Source organism: Acanthochromis polyacanthus, chromosome 1, assembly GCF_021347895.1.
Source record: "Acanthochromis polyacanthus isolate Apoly-LR-REF ecotype Palm Island chromosome 1, KAUST_Apoly_ChrSc, whole genome shotgun sequence".
Classification (NCBI taxonomy): domain Eukaryota; kingdom Metazoa; phylum Chordata; class Actinopteri; family Pomacentridae; genus Acanthochromis; species Acanthochromis polyacanthus.
This window is the reverse complement of record NC_067113.1, coordinates 13,181,935-13,201,779: the sequence shown is the minus strand read 5'-3', so window position 1 is coordinate 13,201,779 and position 19,845 is coordinate 13,181,935. Positions and strand designations below refer to the sequence as shown.

The 19,845-nt window shown below is 37.7% G+C and overlaps 1 protein-coding gene across 1 annotated transcript; it reads left to right on the top strand.

Moving 5' to 3' along the window:
* Nucleotides 1-63: 63 nt before the first annotated feature.
* On the top strand, nt 64-18,770 carry LOC110954275 (calpain-A-like). The gene is made up of 21 exons (XM_051957639.1): nt 64-100; nt 1,471-1,722; nt 2,005-2,074; nt 3,450-3,568; nt 4,169-4,302; nt 4,396-4,570; nt 6,159-6,233; nt 6,493-6,578; nt 9,589-9,663; nt 11,521-11,681; nt 12,861-13,045; nt 13,373-13,581; nt 14,125-14,179; nt 14,590-14,658; nt 14,813-14,867; nt 14,984-15,045; nt 15,302-15,370; nt 15,490-15,568; nt 16,594-16,710; nt 17,625-17,677; nt 18,060-18,770. Exons 2-21 carry the CDS (start codon nt 1,489-1,491, stop codon nt 18,084-18,086), a joined length of 2,109 nt encoding a protein of 702 aa, XP_051813599.1. The 5' UTR covers nt 64-100; nt 1,471-1,488; the 3' UTR covers nt 18,087-18,770.
* Nucleotides 18,771-19,845: the final 1,075 nt, after the last annotated feature.

Genomic DNA, 19,845 nt, shown 5'->3' with positions numbered 1-19,845 from the left:
TAGCCTCGGGCATTCGCTGGCATTATAAAAGCACCAGAGCTTCTCCCCACACACCCTCAGTTCCGCTTAGATTCACCACTTTCTAGCTGTGGGCAGACAGGTAAGGAGATGATCTTTATATGCTGGTAACATTTAAACAAGTTGATTTACATTTTTACTTACAGTTTAGCAACTTGGCATTGTCACAGTTGTAACCTTATTTCCTATTGTCTAGTCAACATTGTTACAGTTGTGTTTGTGCCATCTCATGTAACAGCCACAACTGACAACACAGTGAGGAGATGAAAGTTGTGGGTATCCTGACCTCTTTTACTTCTTTTTTTCCCTGCTATTTAGTCTTGGAAAACATCAAATTTCAACTGAAAGCAAAATGTGCAAAAAAGTCCTCAATGTTAATTTTGTATCTTGTATAATGTATGATAACTCGGTGAATAAATCTCTCCTCTTTGGCACTTCGCAAAGGACAGAACTGAACTGTAAAGTGAGTCAGAACAGTTTGCAATTTATTTTTCTTACATATAACACCTATCTGAATGCATGTGTTCAATTGTTTGTCTCCAGAAATTCTGCAGTAAATGAAATCAAGAAAAATCGCATTTAATCTATAGGATTCAGGATTCAGGATTTAGATAACTTTATTTATCCCCTAGGGGCAATTCAGTTTGAAGACATGGGTCGCAGCAGGACAGGACATTAAACACAGATTCCACATACATTTGACTTGGATCTGTCAAAGGTCAGGTGAAGGGTCCAGCAATAAAGTGCAACAGTGACAAAGTGCACAATATCCATACATACCTAAAATACATTAAAAACTACAAAACAACACTGTCACTGTCATTTAAAAGAGGGCATCAACGCAAACCTGTGTTTCAGTACATGGTCAGGATGTGTAATAATACCCTTAGCTTTTTGGAGCACCTGCCTGCTCCATAGAGAGTGTAGATCAGTAGTCTGCACACCCATGACCCTAGCACAAGTTCGAACAATGCTGGACAACGTGTTTTTGTTTTTTACTGACAGCCCATGAAACCATGACATAAAGGAAAAGGTTAAAAGACTCTAAAAGAATGATAAAAGACAAATAAAATGCGTTTAGATACATTAAAAGAGTTAAGTTTCTGCAGCAGGTATAGAGTGCAGTCCAAAGAGAAATGGCACCTGTTGTTTTAACTGGACATTTGCTTTTGAGGTGACAAAAACAATCATTTGAATGCAAACAATCTGCAGACCACACCAACATTTTTTTTAATTTTTTTATTTTACCAGGTAAGATCAGTTGAATACAATTTCTCATTTACAATGATGACCTGACAAGAGTCCCAAGCAGGAAGAAAGATAACAAATACACAAGTACATATATTAAAATTACATACAAGTGTTTTGGTGTGACATAAAAAACTCACAGTAGTAGTAGAAAGGGCAAGCTATGGTGGAAGAGATTAAAGTGCTGACATTTGTTTTCAACAGGTCTCAAACACATCAGAAATGCCTTCTGGTGTGTGCAAGAACATCATCAATGCCCGTCACCTGAAAGACGGTTATGGGACTGTCAGTAACCCTTTAAGGCATGACAACCAAGACTTTCAGCAGCTGAAGCAGTACTGTCTCATCCGGAAGGTGAGGTACATTGATGAAATGTTCCCCCCTGACAGAAGGTCAATTGGCCAAGGGATCCTGAGCCCCTCTGAAATGAAATGTGTGGAGTGGCTGAGACCAGGGGTGAGTAATGTGACCACAAATCACAGTAAATACTGATACTCAAACAGTGGGCAGATGATAAAATTATACTAGGGTTGGGCACTTTTTTTGTATGTTGCACCCATATGTTTTATTTTAAGTATTTCTGACTGCTTGGGACAGAAAGACGAAATGATGAATAATAATTTTCTCAACAACTGCTGCATGTGCACATGAATAACTATTAGCCACCAAGTTTGCTAAATCAACCTAAGCAGTTATAGAGGTCAAATATATGTTTACAACTTGTATATTCTTTTTCAGAGAATAGTTTCCAATCCATCTTTTGTTGTTGATGGAGTCTCCAGGTTTGACTTCGGCCAAGGCGTCGTTGGTAGGAAAACTGCTTCATTCACTATAATTCCTCAAAATATGTTTTCAATCATTGTCATGCAAGTTCAGCCAAAAAGCAGAAAACAGATTTTTTTTTAAAGCACAACACTGAGAAATAAATAGAGCAATTGAAGCAGTGTAGTGAACTGCACAAATCAAAGTGACTAGTTGAAAATGCTCAAATCGCTCTTTGAACATAAAGTAAACGCTATGAACATAGTTTATAAGTCTAATCATTAGTAATTACACACAAAGAATTACATGGAGGTAAGCAAGCTATTTGTATACTTCCAATTTGGGATGCATCTCACATTTGAACTTTTAAACAACCTGTGCAACCTTTGTCAAGAAATTTCCAGGAGATCCTATAGAACCTGCAGCATAATGAAATACGCTAATTAGCCACAACAATAAAGCTATCCCCCAAATATTGTGTAGGTTCTACTTGATCTTTTGGCTCTTCTTGGTTGAAGGTTGGGGCCTCCCTGAATTGGGCTTGTTGCTGTGCATTCTGTGGATGCTCGATCAGATTGGAAATTTGGAGGTTTTGAGCTCTTGAGCTCTTTGTCGTGTTTTGTCAAGTTATTCTAGAGCAGGTGCGCTACGTGGTGTCTTTCTGGAGAAGGCTGCTGTGATCTGGGAGCGCTGTTGCCAAGGAGAGCTGTGTTTTGTCCGCAGCAATGATTTGGTGGGCAGTTTGTGTCAGTGTATCGTCCCCATGAATGCAGGAGCAACGTTTTCCAGCAGAACATTGTACTATAACAGAACTATCAATGTCATTCTCTTCACCAGTAGTTTCAGTGTTGTGGCTGATCAGGGTATACCATTAAACAAAACAACTGAATATACAGTAGACACCTAAAAATCATGTATTTATTCAATATTATTTTTAGAGCTCTAGTTTTGGTATAAAATGAATGCCAAATTCGCCAGCCTTTCTCCCATTAAATGCTGATGAATTTCGTTGCATCTCTTACCCACATGCTGAGTCTCAAACCAAAACCATCTCAATAGATTTCACAGACAAAGAGAAAGAAATTGCAAGGTCAAGGTATCACACAATTAAAAGTTTAGTAATGTGTTGATCATATGATAGCAAATTAAGTTTGAAAAGTGCAATACTGTGTATACGTAAGGCACTGCATGCACATGCAGCTTATCATCGTTATATAAAAGTAGTAACACTAATGTTATTTTCTTGCATTGTCAATATTAAAGGCTCCCTTTAATCACCTTCATGTAACTGCAGTGATGTGTTTTTTGCCTCCTTTGCTGTATTACTACTGTGAAACTGTAAATCCATCATTTCAAATTTTACTGTTGTACCTGTACTCATAGTACATAAGCTTCACCATTTAATTACCATTTTTACACAGGCAACTGCTGGTTTCTTGCCTCTATTGGAGCTTTGACATTCGAGGATCACATCTTTGGTCAAGTTGTTCCTCTTGAACAAACATTTGATGAGGACTACTGCGGACTGTTTCACTTCAGGGTAAATACATGGTTTACATTTAGATAAATGGAAAAGAATTCAGTACAATGCTGCCATGCCATTTACATACTTCAATCCCAAAATGCTGTAGGTAAATTTAAGAGGGGAATCAATACGTCAAATACAACAAATGTCATTTTACCTTAAAGAAACTGGTAGGCAGTTTGCGAAGTAAGCAGCTTGCTTTCTTGCCAAAAATAAGATAACAAGACTGACTGTCCTTATGGTAAACTTGCAGCTACTATTACAAGGAAGTCAGCTTAGCTTGTATTTACAGATTAAACAACACAAGAGACAACATGTTGATTGTTGAGCTTTAAAGTTACTCATTGGTGGATTTGATTACATTTGAACAGAACCATGGTACCTGTTTCTTGTTGTAATACTGATTTAACCAGCTGATACACAAGTGGGATCAATCATCTCATCCAGCTCTTAGAGGGAAGATGTCCAAGAGTATTTCCCAGCTTGTTTCTGTACTTATCCACCGACAAATACAATGTTTTGCTTTTCAATCATTATCAGTTAAAACTGTCTCAAAGTCGGTTTGGTTAATAGTGTCTAAACTTTGTCACGTCTCATTCTTCTTTCACTGTTTAGTTCTGGAGATTTGGAAGATGGGTGGATGTGGTCATTGATGACAAGCTACCAACAATCAATGGAAGACTAATCTTCGTCCGTTCCAAAGACCCAAATGAATTCTGGCCTGCTTTGCTGGAGAAAGCCTATGCCAAGTAGGGAAAAACACTGTCTTGTTTCTCAATTCTATAATATATATTGCTCGTGAGATTTGTCCATTAAAGCAATTTCACACCCACTTGTACCAGAGTGTGTGGCTCCTACTCCGACATGAATGCTGGAACTCCTTCTGAGGCTTTGGTGGACTTCACTGGTGGGGTTCACATTTGCATCCAGCTGTCAGAACCCCCTCCTAACCTGTGGGAGCTAATGTGCAGAGCTGGCCAGTCCAAGTCACTGATGGGTTGCGGTACAGAACAGGGTGTAAGCACAATTATACACCACACAAAATCACATATTGGCTAATCTTTCTTTTGTAAGTGATGCTGAACCATTCTGTCTGAAATGAAGACTAAGGTGGTATTAGCCCAGCTCTTCTAAAGAATCATCTTAGTATGATGTTAAAGACTGATGTAGATGTGTTAACAGACCTGTATAGCTGTCACATTATTACTTGTCCTGGCAGGAAATTTAAAAACATGATGGCAGGGTTCCCATTTTTGGTAGGTGTGTTCATAACGCTCCCATAGAGACTGAAAAACTGCTTGCCAGCCATTGTGAGTCCTGGAAGCTTGTCGTGACAGATGCATGACAACCTGAAATGTCTTTCGTGACAAGGGTTTCTTGTGCTAAGACAAAAGGATGAATGTTGCTGAATGTCACCTGTTCTGAATGTTTAATCAGAGTTTAAATGTCAGATTTTAGCAATTGCTCTGTTTGTACAGTTCTGTCTCTTTAAATAATCTACCTTGTAGTATTTTTTGGTTGTTTAAACATTGGGATTACGTTGGAATTTCTGTCAATACAAGATAATATTTGAAGTTAGTGATCCGTGTGCAATCTGTTGATCTTTAATCAACCCTGATAATACATGCTCTTACAGCATTTCTGAAAAGATTAAGTGCTTGGAGCTAGTGACATGTTGAAACAAACATAAAACAGTCCGGATGTTTTCCACACTAGTGATGCATAAAAGTGGTTCACTAGGTGGATGCAGCTGTCACATGCAATAAATCAGTTAATTTTCAACTGGCCTTACTTTTTTAATTTTTTGAAGTGTACTTCTGTAAATAAAACATGTTTAAATTCCAATAATGAATTTTTAAAATCGATAATAAAATCGATAAAAGATAAATTTACTAACACAGATTGTTTCCTGTCACCCTTGTTCTTAGCCTTCTAATATTTCACTTGTTATCTTTGTGTTATTCAGTCCCGTCAGTGTTTCAATGCTAGACAACATATAATGAGCAAAATAATCAGTCAAGATCACAGCCGAGCTTTTCCACATTCATGGTCATATTGTCCTGTACTAATGCCTCGAAAGCAAAGATTCAGACTTCCAGGCTTTCAAATGTAATAGACCTATGGGACCAGTCCTGTCAGCTTGCAGAGTGGGCACAAATCAAATCATTCTTTTTCTTTAGAGTTACTGTCTGGATTGAACATGGCTTAATTACTCCTATATTCTTGTAGCTAACTAACCAACAACATGTTATTGGTTACTGTAGATGTCTGTTTGAGCAGAATTGTAGGAGAGCCAGTGAGTGGATGGGAAGGGATGAATGAAGTGAGAGTGTCTTCATGGATCTGCACATTCCAGAAAAAACAACAGAGTAGAGTTACATTAAGGCCTTTTTAAGGCAGAAAGGAATTGTTTTCATGAAAAAACTCAAAACTTCTAAATATGTAGCTTTACTAGAGATGAGTTTTTAGGTATTTGATCAATGAGTTCAAAGAAACTTTAATTGTTTTTCTTATTTGTGATTGTTATAGAACGTTGCAAGAATGCACAGAAAATCTACTCTGCACAATACTCGTTGCAATTAATGCATGTATCTATATTTTACAGGAGACATCTGCCAACACTGTATTACCAAATGGACTGGTCCAAGGCCATGCCTACACAGTCACAGGTGTGACGCAGGTAAAGACGGCATTTGTTTCAAAAGGCATTGCTGCATACTGTATACAGTAATTCAGTGGTCATAAAAGTTCTCTCACCTGCAACTAACAGGCAAATTTTTACGCTTCTATTGAAACTTATCTCAACAAACAATTTGATTCTTACAGAGTTTCAGGATCACAAAGATTAAGTTTGCCTCTATTGTGAAGCAGGTTATAGTAAAGTAAATATATAGTAAAGTGGTAACATTTGTGTCTCTCTGGTGATGACTGGTGGTCAGACGGTGAGCCAAGGGCAGCCGGTAAACCTGGTGCGTTTGTGGAACCCCTGGGGCAAAGGAGAGTGGAAAGGAGACTGGAGTGATCAGTGAGAACAATTTCATTCTTTCATAGCAAACTGCTCTGGTTTACTGCCTTCAGAGATTTATTATTAAGATCATTTTTCAGCAGTGACAAATCACATTGCAGATGAATGCTCATCAACACGCATGCAAATATCAACAATTCTTGTCTGTTTCTTTATACAAACCTATACAGTGGTATACTTAATATTTCTGTCTTTGCATCAAGGGCTTGAGGACATTTGGATCAGTAAAACAAGAAGCTTGTCTGTATTAGATAATCTCATAATTATAAACTCGTCATGTCAGTTGAGGGCAAAACAGGAATGGCAAGTTCTGACAGGGTTCACTGTAGGTAAATCTCAGGGATTTTTACTGTGCCTTGGAGGCTTTATGAGTTGTAAGGAAATGTTATGTAATGCTGTCGTATTAGAGAGCAAACATCACCTCTAGGCTAGTACAAATGCATTGTTTTTCCATTAGATGAATAAACAATACCCACCTTAGGCTGAGCCGAACCTCAACCAGCAAGGGTGTTTATATAATAGACTGACTTCTTGCTGGTGTTTTAAGTGTAATTAAAGTTTGCATTAGGAGAGTCATCAGTTTGTTGTGTGCTTTTGAAAGAATAGCATAATCTCCTTAGAAACCTTGAGAAGTCTCTCAAACTGGTTTTGGTAGTTTTTTTTTAGTTTTGATGGACAGCAAAAGTAACTTGTTGACATTTTGACTGCAAAATATAATGGAACCACATAATCAGAGGCGTTTACAGCTTTATGCCTTTTCGTGTGAAACAGCAATTGCTGATCAGTGAAAAGCTCCACCAAAGAACTTTGAGTTAAGTGCCTGAAGGCAGTTGATGCATTGCTACAGCAATTCTACACATACTGAAAACAAAATGGACCCATATAGACTGTACAATTTGTGGTATGAACCCGTTATGTCCTAACTTGTTTTGACATAGTCATAGTCAAAGCTGGTTCCAAAGTAGCAGTTGCTTAATGAGGCTGAACCAAATCTGAATAAGCTCAGCAAACTGACATTTTTCAGTGCTCAGGTAATGACCTAAGTGGAGACACAGACGGCAGGTATATTGTGGCAAAAAAAAGAAGTAGTAAATTCTTGGACCGCTATCCCGCTGCCCCCCTTTACCATCCAAATAGACTTCTGACCTGTTTCTATGCCATAAAACCGTGTGCAATTTCCAAATGCACTTTTAACATTATGCACTTTAATGATAGTTTTTCAGATATTTATTATTTATTTTAACCTGTGTTTGTGTGTGGATGTGTGTGTGTGTGTGTGTGAGAGAGAGAGCTGTTATTAAATTTTGTTGTCTTGATCTCAATGCAAAGACAATAAAGAAAATTCAGTTCAATTACAAAATAAAAGTTATTTTATTCAATCAAAACTACTGAACACAAGATGCATAGCAAAGAAAATCCAGGGAATGTACATCATCCAGTAAAAACTAATTCAAAGAGAAAAGAATCCAAAAATGTGCAAAAACTCTAACAGGCAAAAATCCAAGTGGCATGAAGAACATGAGTAAAGCAAACAGGCAGGAAAACACACAGTGAATGAAAATGGTTCAAAAACATCACATCTCTAACCAGCAGCAGATGAGGGGAATCAAGCAGAGTTGCAAAAAGGGTTAGACACAACAGGAGGCAAAACAGGAGGAATGTGAACAAGACAAACTGGCACAAGACTAAGCAAAGTACAGGGTGACACCAAAAAAAACGTGAACTTTTTAACAATCCAATAAAACCAAGAGTGATGGAAGAAAAATATTTTCCTCATAGTAATTGAAACCTTAAAACATGCCATTTAAGAAACAATAATGGAATTTTCATTTCTTTAAAAATTACTTCCTGTAGATGGCGTCCTCCTGTACGAATGCATTCTTGAAATCTGCTGTTGAGATTCCTCATTGACTGCTGCAACATCTCAGCTGGGATACTGTGAATTTCATCCAGAATTCTCTGTTTTAACTTATCCAGAGTTCTTGGTCGAGTCGTGTACACTTTGCTCTTGAGATAGCCCCAGGTAGATTTCAAGAATGCATTCGTACAGGAGGACGCCATCTACAGGAAGTAATTTTTAAAAAATGAAAATTCCATCATTGTTTCTTAAATGGCATGTTTTAAGGTTTCAATTACTATGAATAAAATATTTTTCTTCCATCACTCTTGGTTTTATTGGATTGTTAAAAAGTTCCTGTTTTTTGTGTCACCCTGTGTTTGTACTCTGAGAGCTCAATCAAGAGAGAAGACAGAGGTGACTCGTGAGACACAGGTGACACAGGGGATCAACATGTGGGAAAAGGAAAAAAAACAACAAGAGACACACAAGGACTGTGAATTACAAAATAAAACAGGATATAGACAAGAAAATCCAGGATCATGGGAGCTTTGTTCATTCAGTCCACTTTTTTGTCATTTTATAAGATGACATGTATCGTGTTGTTTTTGTGAAATCTAATACAAAATGCTCAGTTCCTGTTAGTATAAAACATTGTGATGGATATGTCAGCCACATTCTTTATTGCTTTTACTGTTCACTCTAAAGATATCTCATATATGAGCACATTGACATTAGTTTTGTCTTGTGGTTCAGTTATGTTACTTTGTCATTCTCCTGCGCCTTTGGCCGTAAATTTTCGCCTAATTTCTGGTTGAACCAAACTATTTTCAACACCTGTTGAAGCTACTGTTCTGAATTTTGGAAAGCGTATATCTAAAGCAAATACATTGCTCAATATTTCAACACAAATCTTTTTAGAGATGATTTGTGGCTCAGAAGTGTTCCAACTTGCCTCGGTTTAAAAATGCCAGAACAAGCTCTGTCTTGCAAAGGAGCCAAAGAAAATCTGCTAAAAGCTCTTAGCTGTTTGGTTCTTTTTCAGCTGGAAAGGTCAGTCACAGAAAGCACCTATTACTTTAAATCCATGTGTTTTATTTGCGTCTCACTGTCTGGGAGAGTCTATAACATAACTGCCTCTTTTCTTTCTTTTTTGACAAATCGCCCTTAAAGGTCACCTCTTTGGCAAACCGTGAGTCCACAAGATCGAGAAATGTGCCTCTCAGTGCGGGACGATGGAGAGTTTTGGTAAGCATGTTGAAATCAAATTTGACAAATATAAAAGCTAGATCCAAAAGCGCAGAATTCTAAATGCTTTGTGACACAGTAATACAAATAAAGAGTAGCAACTATAAAACATCAGTGAAATATAAAAATGTGCACCCTAAGGGGCTCGACACACGGGAAGCGACAACAGTCACGCTCCATTCATTTTCTATGGCTGCTATGCGACGAGACGAACATCTCTTTCCCCCCTCCCAGCAACGCGACTGCGACATTCGTGCATGTGAAATTTTGCGCACATTCACGTAGGCTGAATCCCAAACCGCCCCCTACACACTCCCCCTACACTACCGAGTGTCACTCCAAAAGAAGTCACACTCGCAGTTGTGGAAGGCACCTATTATTGAAGGGGGAGGGTATAAATACGATCGTCAGGAATGGGGCGCCCTGTCGCCTCACCGGAAAACGGAAGACGTCATCGCCATGGTAACACAAAGACGCCTACTGTGCATGGCTGTAGCGCTGTGGCACAGGTTGCAACTAACAAGGATCGCTGCTGCTTCCAGAAGACAAAAGCATCCCACTTTTTTTCCACTCACATGTTTTCCAATCCTATTATCTGGCATTTCACATCCAACAAATGAATAAATGAATTCTGTCAGTTGTGTTCAAATTTTAAGGTGTCAGGGGGTGCACAATTAAATCAAACGTCAGCAGAGAAGAAGATTTGTTTCTTTTGTTTTATCTTTTTTCACCACTCTTTTTGTGATGTTCTGTCAGTGTGAAAAAGGCGTGGGAGAAATAATGGACGCATGTGGAACTCACATCGATATGTTGTTTCCTCCTCCATTTCAACATTGCACTTTCTGAAAAAGTTGTCCAGAGTGAGCATCGATGCAGACTCGCTATTTAAGGGTTGAACAGTCCACTCCCCCTCCGCACTACGCGGTTTGGGACGACCCTTAATATGGAGGACCCTCCGCGGGAACGCGCAAACGGAGGGGTAGTGTGTAGGGATAGTGTGTAGGGGGCGGTTTGGGATTCAGACGTAGACGTGCACCCTCTGGCTTGCGACGCGATACAAGAAAGTTGAAAAATGTTCAACTTTTGTCCCTGTCACCTGGAGCTTCAACCAATCAGCGAGGGTTTCACTCACTTACCGATGAGCTTACAGCATGTTACACTGTGCAGTCTGCTCCTATACATTAATGGTCCGCTCCGGTTTTCAACAATTGTTTTCAGCCCTTTTTCAACATTGAGGAGCAAATAATTTTAGCTGTGATTGACTTCCCGAGTCTTTATGATCCTTCCCTTAATGACTATCATCATTAAGGGAATAAAAAAGTAATAAAAGTAAATAAAAAAGCTGCTGCATGGGAGTTGGTTGGCGCCAGGGTAAACTTTTATAAGCCAATGTCAATAGTAAAATTTCGGCTAAATCAACCAGTATCTTCTGGCTCATCATCTTTATGCTTTTCTGTCATGAAAATCTTTGAAAACATAAAAAAATCCCTCCAATTTCACAGCCGATCAGGGAGACAAGCGCTCTGTGCTTTTGCACAGCACGCCGTGTGCCGCCGTCGCCTGCCGCTGCCAAGTATCGCGCACCGTGTGTTGAATCTATCTCCTGTTGCGATGACTTTCGCATTCCCCCCCGTGTGTCGAGCCCCTAACCCTTATCAGTTAAACTGATTTTAAAAAGTATGTATTAGTTACTATGAAATTAAAAGACATTAATTACTAAATGGTGATGAAGAAAGCCAATATAAGATACTACAATTTCCAAAAGATTGTATTTTACATTAGATTTAGAGTTTTGCATTCATTATGATTGCATTTTCACATTTCTTACCTTTAACTAGACTGATGTGTGTTTTCAAGGATGACCCTGCAAGACTTCTGTAGGTTCTACTCAGATCTCGACATTTGCTGCCTGTGTCCTGACTTCCTTGACGGAAGCTCTTCTTGTCACTGGAACACCTCCTTCTATGAGGGCAGATGGGTTGCAGGAACCACTGCTGGAGGCTGCACGAACAACCGCGGTACTTCAGAATATGCTGACCTTTGCAAAACTCTCTCCTTAAATGCAACATTTGGAGGCTGAAGTAGCAATCTATTTTTAATAGCTTTTCCTTTTAATTTAAAGTTAATTCATTCATTTATAAAAAGCTTTCTACATATATCTAATTTTAAGATGCCCACTCTTGCCAATGATTTGCACAGATATTGCTTGAGTAATACAAAATGGAAGATGTAATGGGTTTTAATCGTATCTGGCTTGTTCATAATGCAGAGACAAAAGCTAGTATTCAATCAATGGTGCCATGTGCTGATTTCTCATTTTCATAGTTGTATCAATCTCTTCATATACTGAATGGGTTAGGACACCTTCTTTTCTGCTTTACAGTATTTTTGGTAAGAGTGACTGTTGTTCGATATTTGTTAGGTCCAACTCACAGCTGCTCTGTTTAGTTGCCATTATCTGAAGTCGCTGAAGAAACTTGACACAGTTGAATAATGCTCCCAGGCCTAACCACAGTTTTGATGGTGTAATCGCAGAGACAAGCAGACACACCAACGCACAAGTATAAATGCGTAGTGTTGTAGGCTGCTTTGTGTAGGTTCAACACAGGGCCTCAAATCATGGTTTACACAGACATTTGAAGCTAATAGTAACGGTTTTTGACAACAGTTCCTATCATTTGATAGCTGTAAATATGATGCATAATATTTAGTGAATCAGCTTGTAGAAGGGGTTCAATTGCAACCAAAAGAAAGACGAAAGACGAAGACCTGAACCCATTCTTTAGTAAAGACGCAAAGGTCTATAATTATTTGAGTAGCACAGATAAGACTCCATAACAGAGAATGCGTAGTTTGCAGAGAATCTGAGAACTGCAACTGCTTTGTTTTATATTCTTCACAGCTGTCTGTACTGATAGCCTCAGTGCAGATGATATGCTGGTATTGAAACAAATTTCATGAAAAAACAGTCCATGAATCAAGTAGTTTCCTAAAACTGGATGCTTTAGTTTTTATCACACATTATTAGAACATCCAATCCATCCAATCCTATAATGTGATTAAGAGCTTTGTTGTTGTGTCTGAATCAAATTTCCTGACCATTATCACATGAGGTGGAGATTTGGCTTCATCTTCTCATTAACAGGTACATCATACTATTAGCAAAATACAGAACTGTCTCCCCCTTTGCCTTGCAGACAGCTTTTGGACTAATCCGCAGTATCGGGTCAAGATAGACAAGTTATCCAGCGAGTGTGGTGAGTCTCAGGGGGAAAAAAACATGCTGGTCTCTCTCATGCAGAAGCCAGACAAGAGGAACAGACGTCTGGTCCAAAGCCTACACATTGGTTTCTCTGTATTTGAGGTAAATATTCCGCTTTGTGTTTCTGCCACACTTGGTAGACTGTTGCATTGTCGATGTCAAATCAATGTCTAATATGTCTAACTAAGTCGTTATGTTCAGTCTGTCTGTAAACCCCACAAGTGAACATTAAATTCTATGATATCCACTTGCAACACTTTCCATAATGTTGTGATTTCACTTGAACGGAATTTATTGTACCTAATAAAAAATCTTTTTGCTCTGATTTCCCTCAAGGTGACTGGAGAAGTAAGTAATATTTTATCCTAATTGCAATGCAGCATGTCAGCTTATGCTGATGATTGAGATGAACTGAAGAGAAATTGTATATCTCTTTATTTATTATAGTACAGGGCACACAGGGGGAAGTTCCCAGCCTCTTTCTTTGACAGAAACAGAGCTGTTGCCCAGACTAAAACCTACCTGAATGCCCGTGAGGTTATGGAGTTTGTGACGCTGAAGCCTGGTGAATACCTGATCGTTCCCTCCACCTTCAATCCCAATGAGACGGCCTCCTTCATCCTGACCATCCTCTCCAAGGCAGAGACTCATGTCCAGTAAGCCCCACACAAAACTCAGTGACTAGACTTTAAAAGCTTAGTTGCATATACATTACCAGTCAAACGTTTGGATACATTTCATCATTTAATGTGTTTTCTTAATTTTCATGACTATGTACATTGCAGATTGTCACTGAAGGCAAAACCATTTCAGGTGGTTACCACATGAGGGTCATAAAGAGAATGCCAAGAATGTGCAAAGCAGTAACCAAAGCAAAGGGTGGCTCTTTTGAAGAATCTAAAATCTAAAACATGTTTTGATTTATTTCACACTTTTTTGTTTACTGCATAATTCCATATGTGTTCATTCATAGTTTTGATGCCTTCAGTGAGAATCTAAAATGTAAATAGTCATGAAAATAAAGAAAAACCATTAAATGAGAAGGTGTGTCCAAACTTTTGACTGCTACACACACAGTGGTAATAGGGTTAGTAACAGACACATGAGACTCCCATGTGTATGCGATTACTGTATCTAAAATGTTCATCTCTGGTTGTTACTGAGAATTGTAATGCGCTGATGTCTTTTGTTCTTTTCAGTGAGAATTCTGGCGGAGACGTCCACAGACATATGGAAGTAGATGTGAACGATAAGGTGAACAATAATTAAAATGGCATATATTGTTCTCACTTTGATTTAATGCAGCAATGACATAATGATGCTAACATGTCCCTGTACTTGTTTTTTGAGTTGTATGATCCAGTCATAATACAGCTCGAACTAGCACACTTGTACAATCTGATGCTCAACAACTCAATAGTTCTGTCATGAATGTTACAATCCAAAGTATCACATTATATTGCACAATTGTACTTAATGAAGTGGCTGCTGTGCACATAACACCAACACTGGGTCACAATAACCTACTGGTACCGGTGCGGTTAACCAAGAATTATGTCAGATCCCACCCTGGTTCAGGTTTTAACTCAGTGATTTGTTTATGTATACTGATCACTTTAATAGTACGTGAGACACACAAACTGAAGCCATTTAATTCTTTGCAGCATAATAAAGGTGAAAACAGCGAGGAGGACGACAACAAGAGATCCCTGTTCCGTCAGTTCTCCGACAAGGTAATGCTGTTTATGTGCGTTAAAGCAATAGTTCAACATCTTGGGACGTATGCTTATTGGCTTTCTAGATTTAAAAACAAAAATATCTTAAAGGTAATGGTAGTAACCCCAACCTACATGTGAGCCTTTGTGTTTGTTTTCATTGCATGTCCAGTACGAAGAAGTGGATGCTGAGCAGCTCCAGATGCTCCTAAATGAAAATTTGAAAGGTTTGGACTCAAAAAACGAACAAGTTTGGCAGTCAGAAGTAATACCTTTGTGTAGCACCGTTATAGCTGTCACTTCGTCTTAGTATCTGAGTATATTTTTTCCTGTTTTCATTTAGGACACTTGAAATCTGGAGGCTTCAGTCTGGATGCATGTCGCAGCATGGTCGCGCTGATGGATGTATCCTTGAGTGTGATATTCACTTGAATTGGTGGACTTGAAAAAACATGTTTCCTTACCCTTTTCTTTCTATTTCAGCTGCTGGTTTGTTAACTCTTTCACAGTAAATGCAGTTACATAAAACAAGCCAGGAGTGTACATGACAAAACCTGCCTGCCCTTTTGTTGATTTTTGGAAGACATGAATAGATTTAAAGGTCACTCTAAGGCATGAAACAACATGTACAGCTCTGATACCTTAACAGTAGGTTAAAAAGTCATCTATCACTGGCAAACTGAATTCTGAAGAATTTGTCAATCTGTGGAACATGGTGAACCTATACAAGGTAAAAGAAACTAAGTGAAGTTAAAAAAAATCTCATTCAAAGACAAGTGATATGCTTCTGTGTTCATTCCATCATTGGTGCAGGAACGTTCCCAGAACTGAGTGTTTTCTCTTTACCAGGACATTTTCTCCAAGGCTGATGTTTCTCAAACAGGAACTCTGTCTCTGAGTGAACTGAGAAATGCACTCATGGCCACAGGTAACTATCTATCATGTATCTTATCTTTCTTGTCTTTTTTACATAACGGAACCATCTTAGGATGCAGTAAATGAAACGTATCTATGTATATATGTTACCCCTGTACATAGAACCACCTGCCCCTCCCCATCTGCCCAGCTATTTTAGCTCTGCATAAAAAACTAATTTCTTTGTACTTGAATTGTGCATGCCTGTACATACAGCAATAAAGTTCTTGACTTGACTTAAATGCACAATGCGAGAAATTATAAAGACTAACCTATGAAGTCAAAAAGGAATGTTTTAATGCCAAACAATGTTCTTAGAGTAACAGAATGAAAATGAAAACAATATGGCCATGTGAAAAGGTTGTCCTTTCGTGAGAATCTACTAAAACCGTCTTCTGAATCTGTAGCTCCAGTCAGCTTTACAGAGCTTTAAGCAGGTTTCAGTTCATGGTTTGTCAGTCCCACATATTTTTCACTTTCAGTGCAAAAATGCAGCTTTCCAACCACCATATGCAGCCATTTTTAACTGCAACAGTCTAAATAAAAAACTGACAACTACAAGACCTGCTCATCACCAAACGTAAACCAAAAAAAGACAATAAAAAAAAAGTAAAATGAGGGTGAACATGAGGGACTGATGGACTTAAATTCAACAGATGACCATGAGCACAACTCCAAATGAATAACAACATTGCCTCATAACTACTGATTGTATAAATATGAAATTGCATACAAGCAAGTTAACACACTCACTTAATGAGATAATATACCACAAATGTGTTCAAATGTGTTACTGTGATCTTATTTCTACTAAACATAAAAATGTAAATATGCCAAAGTAACCATTATGGATTATAAGAGATTACAAGTTAAATAGCTTGGAACATGCTCAGATGTAGACTTAAATCTAAAATGTACAGTAAAAATCTTAGCGGTATAAGAATACTTATTTTTACAAGCTTGATTTTTGTTGTGATTATCGGTGTTTGTACTCACTGAGATGTCAATTCTTTTTCCAATCTGCTTTATGTTGATTAGGAAAGAATGTCAGCGATGAAATACTGAATTTAATAGCTCTCCGTTATGGCAGTTCCTCTGGCAACATTACAATGGAGAACTTCATCAGTTTGGCCATTCGCTTAACCTGCATGTCCCGTAAGTACATTTGGACACCAGACAACACTTGCCCTCACTTCTTTGGAGATCAGAAATTCAAAAGCTGCAATAAATCTGAACAGATTGTATCTCTGCTACAGTCACTCAACACCAAGCTTAAACCCCAACACTGTCCTGTGGCCCTTCCCTAATTAAAACATTTTTTCGTCAATTTCACTTGACTTCACATTGCCATTTGGGGATTATAATCACATCAGTGTTGGCAAATGAAAAAGACAAACACAGCACAATTCTGGACTACTTGATGGTGAGGCGACTGTAATGAGCAGTAGAAGTACATTCGTTGTGGCTGCTCGTGTGAAAGAATAGGAGAATCTGGAGGAAGAGGAGGACGAGTGGAGCAGTTGTCACCATGGCAAATGTGTGACATTAATTACTGACAAAAAAGCAGCTAATAGTCTCAGAACGTCGTATCATCAGGTGTTTGTCTATGTTGAGTTCTGTCTCAACAATTATTGGATGAAGTGCAACAGAATTAGGTGCACACATTCACAATCCTCAGAATTATGACAACATACCTGTAAAACTGCCCTTCTACTGGCAGCACAACATTGCAAATATATGATGCACTATGCGGAGCCCGCTAAAGATGTGCTGGATGTAAACAATTTATAAAGTAGGTAACATGCCCTACTGCTCACCTTGATCATTTCTTATTGAACATTTTAAGGTTTTAAGGATTCATTTGCTTGTTTCCATGCGCGTAGTTCATTAAATCATTTCCACAGATTTTTTTGACCTGAAGGGTTCAGGAAGAGTGCAGCAACTGTAGCAAAGATACAGTAGTCTTCCAGATGAGAGCAAATATGTCTCTGCATGTGTCATTGTCTCTTATTTCTAATCACTGCCTTCACAGTTTCCAACAAAATAAGAATTTATTTGCTCCTCAACAGAAATCTTCAAGCAACTGTCAAATCGAACGACCGTGACTCTTCATGAACCAGAGGTGATGAAAGAATCTTGCTTTTTGTTTTAATCTTTCACAACTTGCACAGTATTCATTTTAAATAGGTGGAAGCAAATATCTTAGTGTTAATTGCACTTCTGTGCAAAAACAATCTTCTTTCATGTGTCATTGTCCCAGTGTGTTGGACAATGACACATGCCTTTAAGCTTACATTTTTACATCAATTTGACTTAAATTTTCTTCAATCTATAGCTATATTTCACCTAGTTGGGAAAAAGCACTTACGTTTCTTGGCCTTTTTTTTTTTTTTTTATGACATGCTTATATTACATTTTAGATTTTCTCTGATGCAGTCATCATGCTTCTGATCTGTCCTGCATATATGAAGCACAAGAATAATCTATCTCTTCTTCATTTACAGTGGATGTATGTCACCATGTACACTTAAACTGACAGTGAAGACGAACTGCAAGATTCGTCAGGAATAAACACAGAATGTGTTCGTCTGCAAATGAGCTGTTATTGAACAGCAGAGTATATATGGCATGTACAGAGCAGCAGAAATGGGGTACTTACTTTGTCTTTGAAATCCCGGCAACAGGAGGAAATGGTAACTTTTCTTACCTGTTACTGACAGAACAGCTGTTGTGAGTGTGTAGTCATCCCAGCTAAGATTACACTGAAATGTTACATTTGTTGCATATCTATCTTTTTTTTTAGTTAAAACTTATACAGATCATTAATCATGTGTGTTTCTCAGTAAATGTCATACATAGTTAAATACTGTATCTTTTTCAGTCTACTTGTTACTTTCTATGATGGCGTGGTTCATTGCTTTAAGTGGGATAATGCATTTTTGTTTTCACTGTTAGGTGGAAATATACTTTTTTTTAGCCAAGTCAGCAGCACAGTGTCTGTTTGTGAGTCACTTAGATCCACACTGAAATATTACTCAGTACTTAATATAACAGTAACTAGATAGATTATCATGTAATCTGAAACAAACATTAATGTCCTGATAATTGTGGAGTATAGCCGGTCTTTCTGAATTCTACTTTTTAAGTGGGTTTTTATTTTAGGTGGGACATTTTTACTCATTTTGTACTGTACAAATAAAAATGTTATTCAAACATTTGCAGTGAGCTTCAATTTTGCTTTCATCGCTCCCAGATGTCCTAGAGATTATGAAATGTGGCATGAAAAACTAAAAAATCAGCTTATAAAACATGGCTTTCAAAAATCATGAGAGATAATTTTCTATTATCTACTTAAAGGTGAAGAGTAAAATACATTTCTCAAGTGTTACTTAAGCAGTTCTTTGTACGCCATATAAAATGATTAACATTCTCAGTGTTGATGAGGAATTACATAATTTTAGAACATATAGATTGTGTAGAAAAGAAATAAAAATAGATGCAATTAAGCATTTTTCAATAAACTTGCATAAGTAGCACAAGTAATGATATTAAACCTACACCCTCAGGATATAAACATTACTGAAAAATAAACTGAACCATCACTGATTACTGATTTGGATGCTGAAGTCATATACATGTTTAGGCAGGTTGTAATAGCTTTTGCAGCAGACTTGTCAGCAAAGCAGCCAGGAATATGGATGTCTGGGGTTTTGCAAGTTCCACTCCAACATTTGTAAGTGCAGCTAAAAAATCAAAGCCAAGAACACTGACTCTAAAACCATCAAAAAGCTCACATGCTCAGTTGATTCTAGACTGGTTAAAGTATTGCAGAAGAAAGGCGGTTATATCAACATGTGATAAACACATTTTCAATTAAATATTGTTTAAAATTGTTATTTTTTATTATACCACTGTTGAATATTGTTTTAAAAATAGAGATTATCACGTTATATACTTGTTGGTATAAAATAAATGTGTTGTTTACTTTTAAAACTGAACTTTGTTTATTTTTTATTTGACTTGCATAATTATCTGGAACAGTCATATTCCAGAAAATTGGATTATTACACCTCTAAATAATAAAAATATTCCAAAACTACCAAATAATGCTCACAATAGGCAATAGTAAAAAAGCAGATTTAGTAAAATTAAGCAAAAAGCCTCTTCACAATAACGAAAAATTACATTTGCATAATTATCTGGAACACAGTAGATATCATGACATGTTGACACCCATTTGCAATGCATGCATGTAATTATAACATACACATACAAATTACATGTACTGAC